This window comes from Ranitomeya imitator, chromosome 9, assembly GCF_032444005.1.
Source record: "Ranitomeya imitator isolate aRanImi1 chromosome 9, aRanImi1.pri, whole genome shotgun sequence".
Lineage (NCBI taxonomy): Eukaryota > Metazoa > Chordata > Amphibia > Anura > Dendrobatidae > Ranitomeya > Ranitomeya imitator.
Genome location: NC_091290.1, coordinates 105,978,997 through 105,998,316, shown reverse-complemented (window position 1 = coordinate 105,998,316; position 19,320 = coordinate 105,978,997). Strand labels below are relative to the sequence as shown.

General features: G+C 42.9%; 1 protein-coding gene across 3 annotated transcripts in view; it reads right to left on the bottom strand.

Moving 5' to 3' along the window:
- Positions 1-19,320, bottom strand: part of ZDHHC1 (zinc finger DHHC-type containing 1) — a 57,027-nt gene that overhangs the window by 14,796 nt on the left and 22,911 nt on the right. For all 3 annotated transcript variants that reach the window (XM_069740538.1, XM_069740540.1, XM_069740539.1), the window contains exons 8-10: positions 17,212-17,327; positions 15,897-15,979; positions 2,426-2,516 (exon numbers count right to left, since the gene is read on the bottom strand). In XM_069740538.1, the coding sequence (XP_069596639.1) occupies positions 2,426-2,516; positions 15,897-15,979; positions 17,212-17,327 (290 nt within the window). The remainder of the gene's footprint in view (positions 1-2,425; positions 2,517-15,896; positions 15,980-17,211; positions 17,328-19,320) is intronic.

Here is a 19,320-nt window from a genome sequence, read left to right as displayed (position 1 = left end):
CGGAACCAATTAATCCCCGGCGTGAGTAATCTGGGTGGCAAGTTCCGCCTGGAGCTCCGGCTTGAATGTCCCAACGGAGTTGTTTAGCCCCTTCGGATACAGACTTCGAAACCCAAGTGAAAGCAAAGGCCGGGCATAGGGATGATGCGGCAGCTTCAAAAGCCGACTTCGTGAAGTATTCCATGATCCTAGCGATGGAATCTTTCAGAGACGCCCCCCCAGACAGCGTGAGGACAGTGTTGGTGGCAAGTCTAGCAGCCGGCGGATCCACAGAGGGAGTGGTTGTTCTCTATCTCCTCTCATTCCAGTTGGCGATGAGATCCAGAGGAAAGAGATATGAGACTCCAAAAAGCTTGCCTCTTTGAAAACGTCTGGTCGAATTCTCTCTCTCTCTCTGGCCAGAAGCTCCTCGAATTCAGGATGAGGAGCGAATACCTTGGGAGGTAGTTTAGACCGTCTAAACAAAACCGCCTGATCTGCGGGTTCCGTAGAGGAATATTTGATGCCACAGGTCTGATTGGTCGCTCCAATGAGGCTTTGAACCATATCCTTCAAGCTAGCGATTTGGTTCAAATCCGGCCCCAAATTATCCTCCGAAGGCGCACCAGAGAAAGCCTCGCCTGCCTCAGGGCCAGGGGGAAGTCGACCACAGAGAAGGACCGTGGGCAAGATGGACCGAGAAGAGAACTCAGACCGGCGTTCCTGTCTGGATCTTTCGCGGCCTGTATTGGAAGTCTCGGATGGAGCTTCTTGCGACCCGCTGGCTACTACGGAAGTCTGCAGGGGCAACCGATTGAGCACGGACACAAGGGTCTGGGACACCCGTGTGAGATCTGCTACAGATAGACAGAGAGGAGGCCCAGTCTGGGGTGGGGACTTAACTCTCAGGCGGAACAGCAGGGGGGTCCTGGGCGGTGAGCATAATGTGGGTTGCTGCAGGCCTGCCTGAGCTTGCGGTTACAAGACGAACACGCAAAGTGTTTCACTAAGGCACCGGAAGTAGGGGAAAAGTAGGAGGCCGGGAGAGACCTCCCTTAAAATTAGACCAAACGGGCCCCTGAGGAAAATGTCAGAAGGTTAGGGGACAGGGGAGAGTGTCAGTTTGCAGTGCAGAGCTACTCACGGCAGACGCTGTGGTTTCCAGATGGAAGGCTGCACGGCTTGGTGTCTCTGGCGCAGAAATAAGTATCTGCAGCTGCACGGGGAGTGGTGGGCGGTGTTAACTGCCAGGCCAGGAACACCAAGATGGCACCGGTGGGCGGAGCTCGCCGATAAAAGTTGGGCGGGAGAAAAGCCCGCCCGAGGGAATGGAAGTGAGGAGACGCGGCGCCGGAAGTAGGCCCCGGTAGAAGCTGGGGCCTAAATTTGAGACCGGCGGCCGTCGGGAAGGGCTGCGGTCTTGGAAGAAGTGCGGACTTCGGGAAAAACAGCGCGGTTGTCGGCAAGGCCACCGCGCCGTGACAAAAAAGGCACAGTGCAGCCGCTGGAGAAGGCGGCACGGTTGCTCCACTTCCCGGAGTCCCTGCAAGGCCGCCGCTCCGGGACACAAAATAGTGCGGCCACAAGAAAGCGACGCAGCTGCCTGCAAGGCAGCCGCGCTGTGACAAAAGAATAGTGCGGCTGCAGGAGGAAGCCGGTGCGGCTGCCTGTAAGGGTGCAGCGCCGGGGGGAGGAAACCGTGTTGCTGGCTGTACGGCTGCCGCGCTGCGATAGAACACAGTGCGGCAGGAAAAAGGCAGCGCGGTTGCCTATAAGACCACCGCGCCAGGCTCAGAGATGCGGCCGCCAAAGTAGCGCGTGTCTACCTCCTACTGACACTAAGCTAAACTGAAGTTCATAATGCCAGTCGGCGGGGTGTACACTGCAGAGGAGGAGCTAACTTTTTCATTTGCATAGTGTCAGCCTCCTAGTGGCAGCAGCATACACCCATGGTTCCTGTGTCCCCCGACGAGAGGCGATAGAGAAAAATAATGAATAATTTTACGAACCTATCACAAGCAATATAACAAGTGGTTTCTCCAAACGCAACACAAAATGTTACTTTTAACGATTACATCTCTAGAAACACTCAATACAGTTGTCTATGTATCCTTTGTCTTATTTTACAAGTTAAGAGATTAGTTCAAAAAGTAATTAACAACCAAGTGTTATTAGTGAATTGGCGACCGTTGTTCATAAAGAATTGGCTATATTTCCTCAGGAGCGCTAGCAGAAGATGGTGTTTGGCTATGCATATTTGCATCAGGTTATAACAGCCAGCGGGTGTTCTACCAAGTACTAGAGAAGCATTTTGTGCCGAGTTTGGAGAACCCACTTGTTATATCAGTTGTGTTGAGCCATTAACATTATTCTTGTTTTATTGGTTTATTGAAAACAGTAGAAAGTCTGTAAGCTTTGCTAATATACAAGTATTCTTGGTGACAACCTTCTTTGGTTTTCTCTGTTCTGCTGGTGATGCTTTAAGGTCAAAATCAGGGTTTCTGTTCTCATGGTCAGCATTCGGGGGCACCGGTGAGCTGCAGACAGACACAATATTGTTGTAAATGTTAGTGAGAGGCTTTACAGCTCATCTGTGTATATCACTTCTGTATCATCAAGCCCTACAAAAAGGTACAGGTGTCTACAATCCAAGGTTGGTGGACATGGCGATCAATGGGCAGATTCTACTCTGTTGGTCATGGTGCTTTGTAGCGTGGAGTCCTGGCTTCAAATCCCACCAAGGACAACATTTTGAGGAGTTTGTATGTTCTCCCTGTGTTTGTGTGGGTTTCCTCCAGGTTCTCTGGTTTCCTACCACACTCCAAAGACATACTGATAGGGAATCTAGATTGTGAGCCCCAATGGGAACATTACTGAGGTCTGTAAAGAGTTGCGGAATTAATGGCGCTATATAAGTGAGAAAAATATAAAACACATAGGTCATAGATGACCTTTAACATCAAATACAGACACAACTGCAAGGAAAATATACGTTATTGTCACATCTTCACGGAGGTCATCAGTGACTAATTTATACCTTGGGGATGTTTGCTGTCTAAGTTTAGTATCCAAAATGCCTCTCGCAGCATAAGGTGTTTTTTCCAACTATCGCCTCTCAGGGGATATGGCTCTTTCTATACCAAAGAATTGTAGGTGTGTTGAATCGCCATTATGCATAGTAACAAGCGAGTATCGCAATTGATGAATCCTTGAATATGACAAATGTCTCCTTGAGAAGAAGAAGAGTTTTTTGTTTGGTCTCAGTAAAGTCGCACACGTTACATTGATTTCCATTACACTTGATAAAACCTTTGGGTTTTAACTAACAGGTCTTTTTGGTTGGACTTCGGCAAAGGCTCGGTGAAAGCATGTTGCCCAGAGTCCGAACTCTTTTTGCCGCAAACATACAGCCCTGAGATATGATTTTTCTAAATGTGTCATCTTGATTGATGACTGGAAGATTTTTTTTGGATATTTTTAACTTGATTATATTGTAGGATGTGGGAAAAGTAACAGATGTGTCATTAGTTATATCTGATTGAATATTTTTCATATCAGACTTCAATATCCCCTTTCTCGCAATCTGTTATGTATAACATTACTCTCCGCAAGAAAATGGTTGTCATCTGAACAAGCGCACAACATTTCTCCATAATGGATGGCCCTGGTAGTATGTTTGGGGCGACAGCTTGTCAACTGGAGAATAGAATTGCCCGATATACTTTTCCTGTAAAAGATGTGTGTACACGGCCAGCATTACAATCTCCTTCCAGAAAAATATCCAAAAATAAAATTTGATTGCATAGTGAATCAGCCGTGAATTTCAAATTAAAAGTATTATCATTTAGATATACAACACATTCTGAAAATTCCAAAGTGCTTCCCACCCACACCAGGAGGAGGTCGTCTACAAAGCGACCATACCACCTAATGTGGGTGGGGAATGGGTCGTCAGGGTGGAAAATTAATTTCTCCTCCCGACAAGCCATACAGAGTATGGCAAGGGAGGGGGAGAATTTAGCACCCAGTGGTGTTCCCCCTACTTTTAAGAAAAATGTAGAATTAAGCATGAAATAGTTATATTTCAACAGATGGTACAGAACAGTAATGTTGGAGATCACTGGAATATGTACTGTAGTGGTCCAGATGGCATTGGATAGCTGGGACCGTAAGTGGATGTGGAATGCAGGAATACAGATTAGCCACATCTAGTGTGACAAAAGTGTATTCCTCCCGTCCATGAAAATTCATCAACTTGTGGAAAGACCGAAGTGTGATCTTTAAAAAAAACAAAACAGTATTCTGGTAGTATAACCCCCTCATTCAGGGACCCTATTCCTGAAATAATTGGTCTTAAGAGCGGAGGGAAAATACCTTTGTGTGTTTTGGGCAAACCGTGGAATATTGGTATTATAGGATGGTCTGTAAATAGTAAATTTCTGATCTTGGAATCAATGATGCCTGAAGACACTCCCTCATCTAGTGTTTGAGATAATGAATTTTTGAAAAAAAAAATAGTGGGATCAGATCTAAGTTCCTTATAGGTACTATTGTCATGTAACATGGGAGGATAGATCTCTATTATATATGTACTGATCGGTTGCTTTTCGTATTCCATTGCATGTTCTCTGCTCCTGCAGCTTTTTATTCTTTGTATGTCGGATTTACAGTATAAAGGAATAGAATAGTGTTTTTATTTCACCTGTGGAAGGGTTGCTCTCTTCACTTTTTTCACTGTTGCTAAGCCACACCAGCTGGAGCCATGGCACCCACCGCTTTTCCTCCCATGGACTTTCAACCTGCAAAGCGCTCATACTTTACTCTACATTGATTGTGTTGCCTGGAGCTCCGCTTTTATTGCCTTTTGGAACAATCGAATATCCATTCAGGAGTAATAAGTTTCCACCATTTGGATCCACTAGTCCAATTGAGCTTTTCTATCATTTCCATTGGGAGGACTGTCACAATTTAACAGTGTGCTTACACATGCAATATACACCTGGACTTATGTCACTGACTATTAGGAATGATAACTTTATATTTCTTTATTAAACCTATATAGCAATTTGGTTCTTACATCCTTATTGCATTTGATCATTCTCAAGATATAACATTGAACATAATGTATAAGAGCATGAACATAAGATACTGTATATACTCAAGTATAAGCCGACCCCCCCCCCTAATTTTGCCACAAAAAAACTGGGAAAACTTAATGACTCGAGTATAAGCCTAGGGTGGAAAATGCAGCAGCTACTGGTATATTTCAAAAGTAAAAATAGATACCAATAAAAGTAAAATTAATTGAGACATCAGTAGGTTAAGTGTTTTTGAATATCCATATTGAATCAGGAAACCCATATAATGCTCCATACAGTTCATGATGGGCCCCATAAGATGCTCTATATTAAAATACGCCCCATATAATGCTGCATAAAGGTTAATAATGGCCCCATAAGATGCTCCATAGACACATTTTCCCCATATAATGCTGCACAAAGGTTGATGGCCCCATAAGATGCTCGATAGATTATGCCCCATATGCTGTTGCTGCAATTAAAAAAAATAAATAAATAAAATACTCACCTCTCGCCGCTCTGTCTTCCAGCTCTCTGACTGTTCAGGCAGAGGGCGCACACTAAACACGTCATTGCACCCTCTGATCTGAATGTCACAGCTGGAGGATGCGGAAAACGGAGCAGTGCCAGGCGGTGGAACGGGGACAGGTGAATATCACACAATGCTCACCCTCCCCTTTTATACTTACCTGCTCCTGGCGAGGTCCCTGCTTCTCACGGACCGATGGTCTCCGGGTGACGGTAGCTTCTTCCTATGTTCAGCGGTCACATCGTACCGCTCATTCAAGTAATGAACATGTGGCTCCACCCCTATGGGAGTGGAATCGCGTCCATATTCATTACTTTAATGAGCGGTACCCCGTGACCCCTGAACGCAGGAAGAGCTGCCAGCGCCCGGAGACCATCGGAGATCATCGGAGATGATGGGACCGCACTAGGAGCAGGTGAGTATGTCACAGCTGCCGCTTCTCCTCCCCCGCCGACCCCCTGGGAAAATGACTCGAGTATAAGCCGAGGGGGGCACTCTCAGCCTAGAAAAATGGGCTGAAAATCTCAACTTATAGTAGAGTATACACGGTATATCTGAATTTATGTCATTTGTTATATGCAGATTCCTGTACATTTCTCTTTTGGTCCTTGCCAAAAAAAAAAATATGTAAAATTTTGTTTGTAACTATTCATTTTCTTCATTTAACACCACACCTAGTGTGAACAGAGTCTTACAACATGGAGAAACGCCTAGCCAAATTGGCACAGGTATTATCTGACTACCAATCTCCTCCTTCCAACTCCTCCTCAGAATTGAAGAAACTACTCTATAAAAAAAAGAGAACTTGTCCAACCAAGAATTGCGTACTTGGTGGGACTAGAATTCTTTATATTATTATAGTACATTTTTATAGCGCCATTTTTCCATGGAGCTTTACATGTGAAAAAGGGGCAAATATAGACAAATACAAGTAAACATGAGCAAAAAACAAGGCACTAACAGGTACAGAAAGAGGGAGGACCCTGCCCGCGAGGGCTCATAGTTTTCTCTGAATAACTACGCAGACAGAAAAAGGATACCATGGGGTCTTCGATTTAAAAAAAAAAAAAAACAGACATGCATTTTTTTCAGACGACTTGCTTACTCATTGGAACAATATTCTGTCTGAGTGTTCACTGAAACTCATGGGTCTTATAGTCCAAAATGAGGAATCCAGATTGCAACAACTCAAAGAAGAAATGAACAATGTGGACCTATCTCTAAAGACTCATGCCAATAATCGAAAATACACTATGCTGGACCAAAAACTCAAAAATCTCAATAAGTTGGAAGAATCCATGACCAAAACTAAGAAATCTAAATTCAGAGATTTGATGGACTACAAAAATAAGAAAGTGTATAATTGTAGGAACAAGACCACTCTATTATCTGGCAGCATTAAATCCATCATGAAGAGAGACGAAACTTATCTTTCTCATCATCTGAATATAAATGTGCCAGTTTTTCAGATACACTCAACTCAGACCCCAAGTGGCATGAAATCAGTTCCAAAAATCTGTCAAAAAACATCTGAGGAGGAAGGGAGGGAGTAGAGAATGGAGAAAGTATGCCAGGGAGAATACTGCCCAGGAAGCGCAAATGTTTCCATCTGACATAATTCAACACCTTGATAGTGTTTTGATCCGGACACTGGCTATATTATCTATGGATCAGATTGATGTCCTGGTCAGGGGGTTTGAACTTTGCCCCCAAGCCAGAATTTTGATTTATTTCTTACCTTACAGGATGAGAATAGATTTGTCAGCAATTTGTAAAAAAAACATTCCCCCCCCACCCCCCCCCCCCCAAAGGATGATTTTGATGCACGTGAAACTTCTGAAATGGCCCATAATACTAATGAATTCTGCGAGCTTTCCTTCCGGGAACAAACTGCTTTGGTATGTTGCCAACAACTAGAGGCAGGAAACGGCAATCTGAACAGTATTACTGATGGTGAGGTTTCGTTTAAAAGTATAAATCAGACATACTACCCAGTTGAATCCAGGACCGACGTTTTGGATTTCTTCCTGATCCTGGTTGAACGGGATCTGAAGGCTCTTCACACAAACTGGGAGGCCACCATCTCATAAAAATCTGACCTCCAAGCAATTGATAGCAATAAAAGAACTCCGTTCAAGGCAGGATGCATGGTTGTCTTAGATACTACATTATATAGAGAAGTGGTGTCTTCCATGTTACATGACAATAGTATAAGGAACTTAGATCTGATCTCACCATTTTTTTCAAAAACTCATCTCAAATACTAGATGAGGGACTGTCTTTAGGCATCATTGATTCCAGGATCAGAAAGTTACTATTCACAGACCATCCTATAATACCAATATTCCATGGTTTACCCAAAACACACAAAGGTATTTTACCCCCGCCCTAACCACCGATTATTTCAGGAACAGGGTCCCTGAATGAGGGACTCAGCGAATGGTTAGACAACCATTATCGACCAGAATACTTATTTTTTTGAAGGATAGCACTTCAGTCCTTCCACAACTTGATGAATTTTCATGGAGGGAGGAATATACTTTTGTCACACTAGATGTGGCTAATCTGTATTCCACTTCCACTTGCGGTCACAGCTATCCAATACCTTCTGGACATCTACAGTACATATTCCAGTGACCTCAAACATTGCATCGTTACTGTTTGTACTACCCTTTGAAGCTTAACTATTTCATGCTTAATTCTACATCAAATATAACCAATGATGCGTCTGTTACTTTTTCCACAGCCTACAATATAATCAAGTTAAAAATATTATCCAAAAAAAATAAAAATCTTCCAGTCATCAATCCAGATGATACATTTAGAAAAATCATATCTCACAGCTGTAGGTTTGTGGCAAAAAGAGGTCGGATTCTGGGCAACATGCTTTCACCGAGCCTGTGCCAAAGTCGGACCAAAAGACCTGTTGGTTAAAACCCAAAGGTTGTTTTCAAGTGTAATGGAAATCATTGTAACGTGTGCGACTTTACTGCGACAAAACAAAAAAAACTTTTATTCTTCTTAAGGAGACATTTGTCATATTCAAGAATTCATCAATCGTGATACTCACCATGTAGTATATTCCATTTTTGTGATTTAAGAAAAATACAATATCTATGCACTACTGGAAAATTTAAAACAGCGAATTTCTGAACACAAACAATATTTCTAAAATATATATATATATATATATATATATATATATATATATATATATATATAAAATTGGATTGTATGCTGGTGCTGTTGAACACTTTGTTACTATGCATAATAGTGATTAAACAACACACCTACAATTCTTTGGTATAGAGAGAGCCATATCCCCCGAGAGGAGGTACCCCAAGGTATGAATTATAGGAGTGATCTCTTTTATATATATATTAATCTGTCATTCTACGCACAACGTTGCATGTTCTACGTCTCTTATAAAAGGAAACCTGTCACCAGGAATAATGCTGTTAACCTGCAGATATGAGGTTAACCCCTCTGTGACCTTAGACGTACTATCCCGTCGAGGTGCCCTGGGCCTATCTGACCCTGGACGGGATAGTACGTCATAGCGATCGGCAGCGCTCACGGGGGGAGCGCCGCCGATCGCGGCCGGGTGTCAGCTGCTTATCGCAGCTGACATCCGGCACTATGTGCCAGGAGCGGTCACGGACCGCCCCCGGCACATTAACCCCCGGCACACCGCGATCAAACATGATCGCGATGTGCCGGCGGTGCAGGGAAGCACCGCGCAGGGAGGGGGCTCCCTGCGGGCTTCCCTGAGCCCCCCGCAGCAACGCGATGTGATCGCGTTGCTGCTAGGGTCTTACCCCCTTCCCTCCCTGCTCCAGGCCTGGATCCAAGATGGCCGCGGATCCTGGTCCTGCAGGGAGGGAGGTGGCTTCACAGAGCCTGCTCAGAGCAGGCACTGTGAAGGCTGCAGCGCTGCATGTCAGATCAGTGATCTGACAGAGTGCTGTGCACACTGTCAGATCACTGATCTGTGATGTCCCCCCCTGGGACAAAGTAAAAAAAAAAAAAATTTCCAAATGTGTAAAAAAAAAATAAAAAATATTCCTAAATAATGAAAAAAAAAAAAATATATATTATTCCCATAAATACATTTCTTCATCTAAATAAAAAAATAAAAAATAAAAGTGCACATATTTAGTATCGCCGCGTCCGTAACGACCCGACCTATAAAACTGGTCCACTAGTTAACCCCTTCAGTAAACACCGTAAGAAAAAAAAAAAAAAAACGAGGCAAAAAACAACGCTTTATTATCATACTGCCGAACAAAAAGTAGAATAACACGCGATCAAAAAGACAGATATAAATAACCTTGGTACCACTGAAAACGTCATCTTGTCCCGCAAAAAATGAACCGCCATACAGCATCATCAGCAAAAAAATAAAAAAGTTATAGTCCTGAGAATAAAGCGATAATTTTTTCTGTAAAATAGTTTTTATCGTATAAAAGCGCCAAAACATAAAAAAATGATATAAATGAGGTGTCGCTGTAATCGTACTGACCCGAAGAATAAAACTGCTTTATCAATTTTACCAAACGCGGAACGGTATACACGCCTCACCCAAAAGAAATTCATGAATAGCTGGTTTTTGGTCATTCTTCCTCACAAAAATCGGAATAAAAAGCAATCAAAAAATGTCACGTGCCCGAAAATGTTACCAATAAAAACGTCAACTCGTCCCGCAAAAAACAAGACCTCACATGACTCTGGACCAAAATATGGAAAAATTATAGCTCTCAAAATGTGGTAACGCAAAAAATATTTTTTGCAATAAAAAGCGTCTCAGTGTGTGACGGCTGCCAATCATAAAAATCCGCTAAAAAACCCGCTATAAAAGTAAATCAAACCCCCCTTCATCACCCCCTTCGTTAGGGAAAAATAAAAAAAAATGTATTTATTTCCATTTTCCCATTAGGGCTAGGGTTAGGGTTAGGGCTAGGGTTAGGGCTAGGGTTAGGGTTGGGGCTAGGGTTAAGATTACATTTACAGTTGGGAATAGGGTTGGGATTAGGGTTAGGGGTGTGTCAGGGTTAGAGGTGTGGTTAGGGTTACCGTTGGAATTAGGGTTAGGGGTGTGTTTGGATTAGGGTTTCAGTTATAATTGGGGGGTTTCCACTGTTTAGGCACATCAGGGGCTCTCCAAACGCGACATGGCGTCCGATCTCAATTCCAGCCAATTCTGCGTTGAAAAAGTAAAACAGTGCTCCTTCCCTTTCGAGCTCTCCCGTGTGCTCAAACAGGGGTTTACCCCAACATATGGGGTATCAGCGTACTCAGGACAAATAGGACAACAACTTTTGGGGTCCAATTTCTCCTGTTACCCTTGTAAAAATACAAAGCTGGGGGCTAAAAAATCATTTTTGTGAAAAAAAAAAAAGAATTTTTATTTTCACGGCTCTGCGTTATAAACTGTAGTGAAACACTTGGGGGTTCAAAGTTCTCACAACACATCTAGATAAGTTTGTGGGGGGTCTAGTTTCCAATATGGGGTCACTTGTGGGGGGTTTCTACTGTTTAGGTACATTAGGGGCTCTGCAAACGCAATGTGACGTCCCATCTCAATTCCTGTCAATTTTGGCATGAAAAGTCAGACGGTGCTCCTTCCCTTCCGAGCTCTACCATGTGCCCAAACAGTGGTTTACCCCCACATATGGGGTATCAGCGTACTCAGGACAAATTGCACAACAACTTTTGAGGTCCAATTTCTTCTCTTACCCTTGGAAAAATAAAAAATTGGGGGCAAAAATATAATTTTTGTGAAAAAATATGATTTTTTATTTTTACGGTTCTGCATTATAAACTTCTGTGAAGCACTTGGTGGGTCAAAGTGCTCACCACACCTCTAGATAAGTTCCTTAGGGGGTCTACTTTCCAAAATGGTGTCACTTGTGGGGGGTTTCAATGTTTAGGCACATCAGTGGCTCTCCAAACGTGACATGGTGTCCCATCTCAATTCCTGTCAATTTTGCATTGAAAAGTCAAATTGCCCTCCTTCGCTTCCAAGCTCTGTCATGCACCCAAACAGTGGTTTACCCCCACATATGGGGTATCGGCGTACTCAGGACAAACTGTACAACAACTTTTGGGGTCCATTTTCTCCTGTTACCCTTGGTAAAATAAAACAAATTGGAGCTGAAGTAAATTTTTTGTGAAAAAAAGTTAAATGTTCATTTTTATTTAAACATTCCAAAAATTCCTATGAAACACCTGAAGGGTTAATAAGCTTCTTGAATGTGGTTTTGAGCACCTTGAGGGGTGCAGTTTTTAGAATGGTGTCACACTTGGGTATTTTCTGTCATATAGACCCCTCAAAGTGACTTCAAATGAGATGTGGTCCCTAAAAAAAAAATGGTGTTGTAAAAATGAGAAATTGCTGGTCAACTTTTAACCCTTATAACTCCCTAACAAAAAAAAATTTTGGTTCCAAAATTATGCTGATGTAAAGTAGACATGTGGGAAATGTTACTTATTAAGTATTTTGTGTGACATATCTCTGTGATTTAATTGCATAAAAATTCAAAGTTTGAAAATTGCAAAATTTTCAAAATTTTTGCCAAATTTCCGTTTTTTTCACAAATAAACGCAGGTACTATCAAAGAATTTTTACCACTACCATGAAGTACAATATGTCACGAGAAAACAATGTCAGAATCACCGGGATCCGTTGAAGCGTTCCAGAGTTATAACCTCATAAAGGGACAGTGGTCAGAATTGTAAAAATTGGCCTGGTCATTGACGTGCAAACCACCCTTGGGGGTAAAGGGGTTAATCTGCAGGTTAACGGCGTTATTATGCTGTCCGGCGCCTGCACGGAGCGGAATGCAGTGCAGAGATCTTTATTCTCCCCGCCAGCATTCAGTCGCAGGGGTGGTGTCGGTTCAGTCACCGTTCTATGTATACAGAGCGGCCGCTGTAACCCGTGCAAGCAACCTTAACCAACATCCAGCCATAATGTAGAGCCGGTGTCAGTCTGCTGTGCATACTCAGAGCGGTCACTCAACCGGTGCCCCCCATAACTGAATACCGAATGCTGGCGGGGAGAATAAGGATCATTTTGTCCTCGCTACATTCAGCTGCGTGCAGGAGCCAGAAAGCATCATAACGTTGTTAACCTGCAGATTAATTACATAGCTCAGGTTAACATCGTTATTCCTGGTGACAGGTTCCCTTTAAGATTGGACAACAAAACACTTCATATGTATGAACTAGAGGGTAGATCTCTATTATGTATGTACTGATTGGTTTCTTTCTGTATTCCATTGCATGTTCTCTGCTCCTGCATACCTGCTTATTACACACGTCATTATCAGCCTCTTTGTCACTGGCAGTGTTTAGTTTAAAACAGGAACATTGCCATTTCATTACTATGCTATGATTAAAGATGTGTGGGACACCAGAAACGCGTCAGTTTTTATCCTTGTATGTCGGGTGTTATAGTATAAAGAAATAAAATCATGTTTTTAATTCCACTTGTGGAAGTGATGCTCTCTTCATTTTTTAAACAGTTCTACTCATCTAACACCCATTCCACTAAAGCCATGGTCTCCTGTAAAAAAAACAAAATAAAAATCAACCATGTCCCTCACCTGTACATCATTCTGTCACATGCCGTAATCCATGTCTGGTGATAAACAGATAAATTTAAATCATCACGGTGCCAAGATACGACCATCCAGGGAGAATTTCTCCAGGTGAACTCACCGCTGCACCGTGAGACTTTCTCTCTGTGCTAACAGTGATCTCACCAAGGTCACCGCAGTTCAGAGGCCCAGCTGAGAATGCAGCCTCCGATAACTGCAGTAACTTTGATGACGTCACAGCCGGCCACTGATGCTGTGCTGCGGCAGCTCATACTTCTGTGGGTCTCAGCCTGGACGGTTGGATCTTGGCATGATCCAGATTTAAAACGGTTTATCCCAGACATGGATTACGGCGTGGGACAGAAAGATCGATAGGAGAGGAATATGGTTGTTTTTTTATTTTATTTTTTTTTTACAGGAGACCACGGCTTCAATGAAACGGGTGTTAGGCGAGTATAACTGTGTTTGTTATTTTTAAATAAAAAAAGTGAAAATGTCTTTATTTCAAATAAAGGACTTTATGCTTGTTGTGTGTTTATTTACAATCCAACCATAGTGGGCTTGATGTCACCGGATTATACAAAGCTGATATCAACCCCACTTGCCACCGCCACAGGGCAAGTGGGAAGAGCCAGGCAAAGTGCCAGAATTCGTGCATCTAATAGATGCATCTTTTGTGGGCAGCTGATAGTTTTAGGCTGAGTGAGGATGGGTGCGGGCAATATCCTTGGCCCCTTACCAGAATGAGAATATCAGCCCCAGCTGTCTGCTTTAGCTTGGCTGGTTGTCAAAAAATGAGGGGACCCCATGCCATGTTTTTTAAATTACTTATTTAATTTAAAAAAAATAAAAAAATAAAAAAAAGCGTGGGGGATCAATCTTTTCTTGCAAACCAACTTTGCTAAAGCTGGCAGCTGAGGGTTGCAGCCTGCAGCTGTCAGTTTTGCCTGGCTGGTTATTAAAAATACAGAGAAACCCACGCTGTTTTTTTTAGTTATTAGAGAACAGGCTGATGAATACTCCCATCAGCCGCCGCCTGCTCTGTTATAGTGGCAGAAGGCGTAGGCTGATGGAAGTAGTAGTCCCATCAGCCGACGCTAGAGACCGGAGGTAAACTTTTTACCTCCGATCATAGCTGCGGGCTCACGCTGTTATTTGACAGCGTGGGAATCGCGGCTCTCTGACAGTTGGTAATGATTTCACCGCCAATCAGAGCCAGTGTGTCTGGTGCTGTCAAGCACATGACAGCATGGCAAACACTCGATGTTTGGGCCCCCACACAAGTGAATGGGGTCAGGTACTGCTCTGGTACCGTTTGTCCAAACCCGCTGGACCTAAACATCCAAGGGTTTGCCCATCAGTAGCTGGCACTGTAAAACGCTGCGTCTTTTCAGCGGCAAAAAACAGGTGAGCATACCTAAGAGATCTCCTATATTTCTGCATCCACCCAGCAATGCCTGTCCTACCTCTAGTGGCTCACAGTTGTTCATAAATTAAAAACAGTCTCACAGAAAAAGAAACAACCTTCCCAACACCAGGTCAGATAACCAATGCACCAACAGGATGCTGCAGACCCCCATGATAAAGGCGAGGGAAGCACGGGTGCAATGCACTGATGAAACAACCACTCACAACCTACTATACATGGAGGGCGTGGTTGCCTAGTAGAAATATGAACAGATATGGGGATTCCTAGGACGCCAGTCACACACGAAAACACACCAATTTTTATTTTAGTGTACAGTTTCACAAGACAATGAGGACCCTTGTCGTGAGTTGTGAGCCTGTGTCTTTTGATCAAAACACCGATCAACACCTTATGTATTTTATACATCTACTTCTTGCACATTTTTTCCATTTTTATGCAGGATGCAGTCAGGTCCTGTAGTGCTGGTTGGGTGCATTGGGGGTGTCTGTCCTTGTGGGGTGCACTTACATAGCGCTGGATGACCCACCTGATCTAGTAGTATAGGTGCCATCAATAGGCTGTAAGCCAGACACTGTGCACTACACATCTGTGTGAATTGTGCCCTATACAAGCTTTATCTAATACTACGCAGCCACCCCCTCCATGAATTGGTAGGTTTGTTAGTGGTTGTGGTGTTTTGACCCTGCTGCCCTCTCCTTTATAATGGGGGTCTGCAGAACCCGGTTAGTTGCATTGGTATGATAACCTAGTGTTGGTAAGGCCATTGTTGGTAAGGCCGTTTCTTTTTTGGTCCTAACTTTAACCCCCTCTAATAATGTGGATAATTTAGCTTTCTGTATACCCATAACTCTGTTTTTGCTACTCCTTTATGTTGAAATCACTACTAATGGCTGCATGGGGTAAATTAAGCCTCCATTGGCGGGTTGAGCCAAAAGGTGTAATATGTATGGGCCCTAGACAGATATTGTCAGGAGATAAGGATCCAGCATGTCAGATTTCATACTCACGACCCTTTGGATAGGTCACTGCTAGAGATGTCTGGCAGAGGATCCCATGTGGAGAGCAGACAAGCGAGCAGAGCACGGGCTACGTATAGAGGAGGCGGGAGAGCCATCTGGACCGTCGTGTAGCCAACAGGTATCCATTGTGTATGGGCCAACTTAGCCATGGACAGTTCCATATTACACCACCAATTCCTGCACTTTGAGACTACAGATATTTCCTGATGTGATCATCATCAATCCCATGTTATGGTGCAATAAAGAGTTCAATAGACTCACTCTGTGTTTAGAGATCCAGACGATGGACCCTCAATCAGAACATCTGGATTAGTGTAAACAAGACTCCCACCATAACTCTCATTCTATGGAGAAAAGCAAAAAGGTAACTAATACAGAGTGTAAAAAGAGAAATAAGATAAAAGCAGATACAAAGAAACAAACCCACTTCAGTGCAGTTACGCCTTTAAGGGGTTTTCCCAAAGAACACTTTAATCAATAGATCTTGGAATAATAATGATTTCCACAATTGGATGTGTTCAAATAAAATGTCCCTGTGCTGAGATAATCTTATAAATCTGCCCCTGCTGTGTACTGTGTAATGGCTGTGTCTGACCATACAGGAACATGTTCAGACACAGCCAGTATACAGCAGGGGCACATTTATAGGATTATTATCTCAGCGCAGGGACATTTCATTTAAACACATCCAATTGTGGAAGTTATTATTATTCCAAGATCTACTGATTAAACGAACTTTAAAATTAACCTTGTTTGTAGGAAAATCCCTTTAAGGCTCCCAGACATGAGACTTAAACCTGCCAAAATTGACTGGTTCGGCCGATGGTATACTGTACATGGGGGTGACGGTCGACTGATGGTCAAGGGAAAGGTCAATCGTAGATGTCCAATTTCGGCTGCCTATTAGAAAACAAAGGGGCGCTTGGCCGAACGAGTGCTAATGTATATGGGAGAGTCAGCTGTGGGTTGAATGATCCTCTGGAGCACTGTTCAGCCAACATCCATCTAACTTATTACACATGTCAGCATTTCATCCATATTCAGGCTCGGACTGGCACACAGGAGATCAGGAGAATGCCCACAACTCCCTATATGAGCAGTACTTGGCACAATATACTTCATTCACTATGTACAAAGGCAGCATCTGGTCATTCATTTATCAAACTACCCCGTTTGTTATTATATAGGAGCATAAAAGAAAGTGGTGAATAAGGGTAATGTCACATTTACACACAGCAGAAAAGTGCCCCCTAGAGTCATTGTTACTGGTGGGCCCTTAGAACTCCAGTCTGACACTGTCTATATTTGTAAGCCGAACTCAGGAGATGAATCTACAGATGGAAACACTGGAACAAAGATGTACAATGTGTGCTGGAGCCAGGCCTGGTTTCAGCTCAGAAATACTTACGTTAGACCCAGATGTCACTTACAGTCCCAGCATCTCCTCTCAGTGGCACCAGGAAAGCAGAACTTTTACGGCCGGTCACTTAAATTGCCCGGGATTATAAATCAGACACTTCAGATAATGGAAGTTGAAAACATTGTTTTGTCATAGTCTTATTTTCCCATCTCTTACCTGAGTTCTTCCTGTGGGTGGTGTTCCCGAAGGCTCCAGGTCTCTGCAGGCCGACTTCACCTCCTGCTTCTGCCGCTGATGCATTATATATTCATAAGTGCTAAGTTTATTCCACACTGGAAGAGGAGGAGAAAACACCATCACTTTTCATGTACGCACACTTATTCAGGCTTAGCTAAAAGCTGGGATCATATGAATAATGGAAAACCATCATCATCTCTACAGCAAAAGTAGTAATAAAAATAATCCTAAATCCACAATGTATTGGTCTTTTAAAATATGCATGTATGCTATTAAAATGTATAAAACTATTATGGGAAAAAAAAAAAAAGTTAATTCTTGTGTTTCTATCTTTTTTTTTTCTTGTTATGCCGTTTACTGATCTGATTAATTTACTTGATATTTTATTAGACTGGATTTTGAAAGCAGCGATAAACTGTATTTTGCTTTGTTTTCAATGGCGCAAAAAGGGGCGATTTAAACTTGTGTTTTTTTATTTTGTTAATTTTTTTAAAAACTTTTTTAATGGCTTCAATAGTCCCTTTAGGACACTTGAAGCTGCGATCATCTGATCGTCTGTACTATACATAGCAGGGCTTCAGCACTGTGTAGCAGAAATCATGATCTCCTATGTACGCTGGCCATGGGCTGGCGTTCATAGGAGATTCACAAAGACCAGCATGGGCATCCACCGCAGACCTTTGGCTGTCATGACAACCCAAAGGTGCCCCATGATCACAGAGACCGCCAATGGGCAGGTCTTGTGATGCGATTCTAGCTGGCACATGTTAAACCAGCATTTAACTGGTTAACTGCCGCAAGTGGATCTTGGATCCACCCTTGGCTGTTAGAGGCACATGATCAGATCAGCTGTCACGTGCGTGGAAATATGCGGCCTCAGTGTTGGAGCCCACATCAAAAGCAGGGACATAACCTTTGACGTACATATACGTCAAAGGTCATGAAGTGGTTTTAAAGGCTATGGGAAAAATAATTAATTTTGCATATCAGTGCTTTACTTTAGTTAATAATATTACACCAAGTTTCAGTTTGCAATCTTTATCCAGTTATTACTTTTCAGTCTCTCTGAAGCAGTTTACAGTTGATCAAATATGTAATTTTTTTCTCTTATGGGAGCGTCTCTCTCAGTAATATAGGCTGAGAGTGAGGTCTATGTGTATCCAGGGTGCTACTATCTTCATTAGTTTTTATATCACCACAGCTTCTATCTTGCATTAATATGCTCTATGTGTGTTCTCCCTTATTTCTACAACCTGTCTTTTCTGCCCTCCATGAGACTTTAGATACTTTTTCCCCCTCTCCACACTTTGAGAGATTTGTGAAGAATTCCACCTCTCCCTTCGCTGCTCTCTAACACTAATTTGTAATGGAAACTATTTACACTCTTGACATTCTCTTGATGAGCTTCAAGAGGTAGTCACCGGGAATGGTTTTCAATTCACAGGTGTGCCCTGTCAGTTTTAATAAGTGGGATTTCTTGCCTTATAAATGGGATTGGGACCATCAGTTGTGTTGTGCAGAAGTCTGGTGGATACACAGCTGATAGTCCTACTGAATTGACTGTTAGAATTTGTATTATGGCAAGAAAAAAGCAGCTAAGTAAAGAAAAACGAGTGGCCATCATTACTTTAAGAAATGAAGGTTAGTCAGTCTGAAAAATTGGGAAAACTTAGAAAGTGTCCCCAAGTGCAGTGGCAAAAACCATCAAGCGCTACAAAGAAACTGGCTCACATGAGGACCGCCCCAGGAAAGGAAGACCAAGAGTCACCTCTGCTTCTGAGCATAAGTTTCTCCGACTCACCAGCCTCAGAAATCGCAGGTTAACAGCAGCTCAGATTAGAGACCAGGTCAATGCCACACAGAGTTCTAGCAGCAGACACATCTCTACAACAACTGTTAAGAAGAGACTTTGTGGAGCAGGCCTTCATGGTAAAATAGCTGCTGGGAAACCACTGCTAAGGAAAGGCAACAAGCAGAAGAGACTTGTTTGGGCTAAAGAACACAAAGAATGGACATTAGACCAGTGGAAATCTGTGCTTTGGTCTGACGAGTCCAAATTTGAGATCTTTGGTTCCAACCACCGTGTCT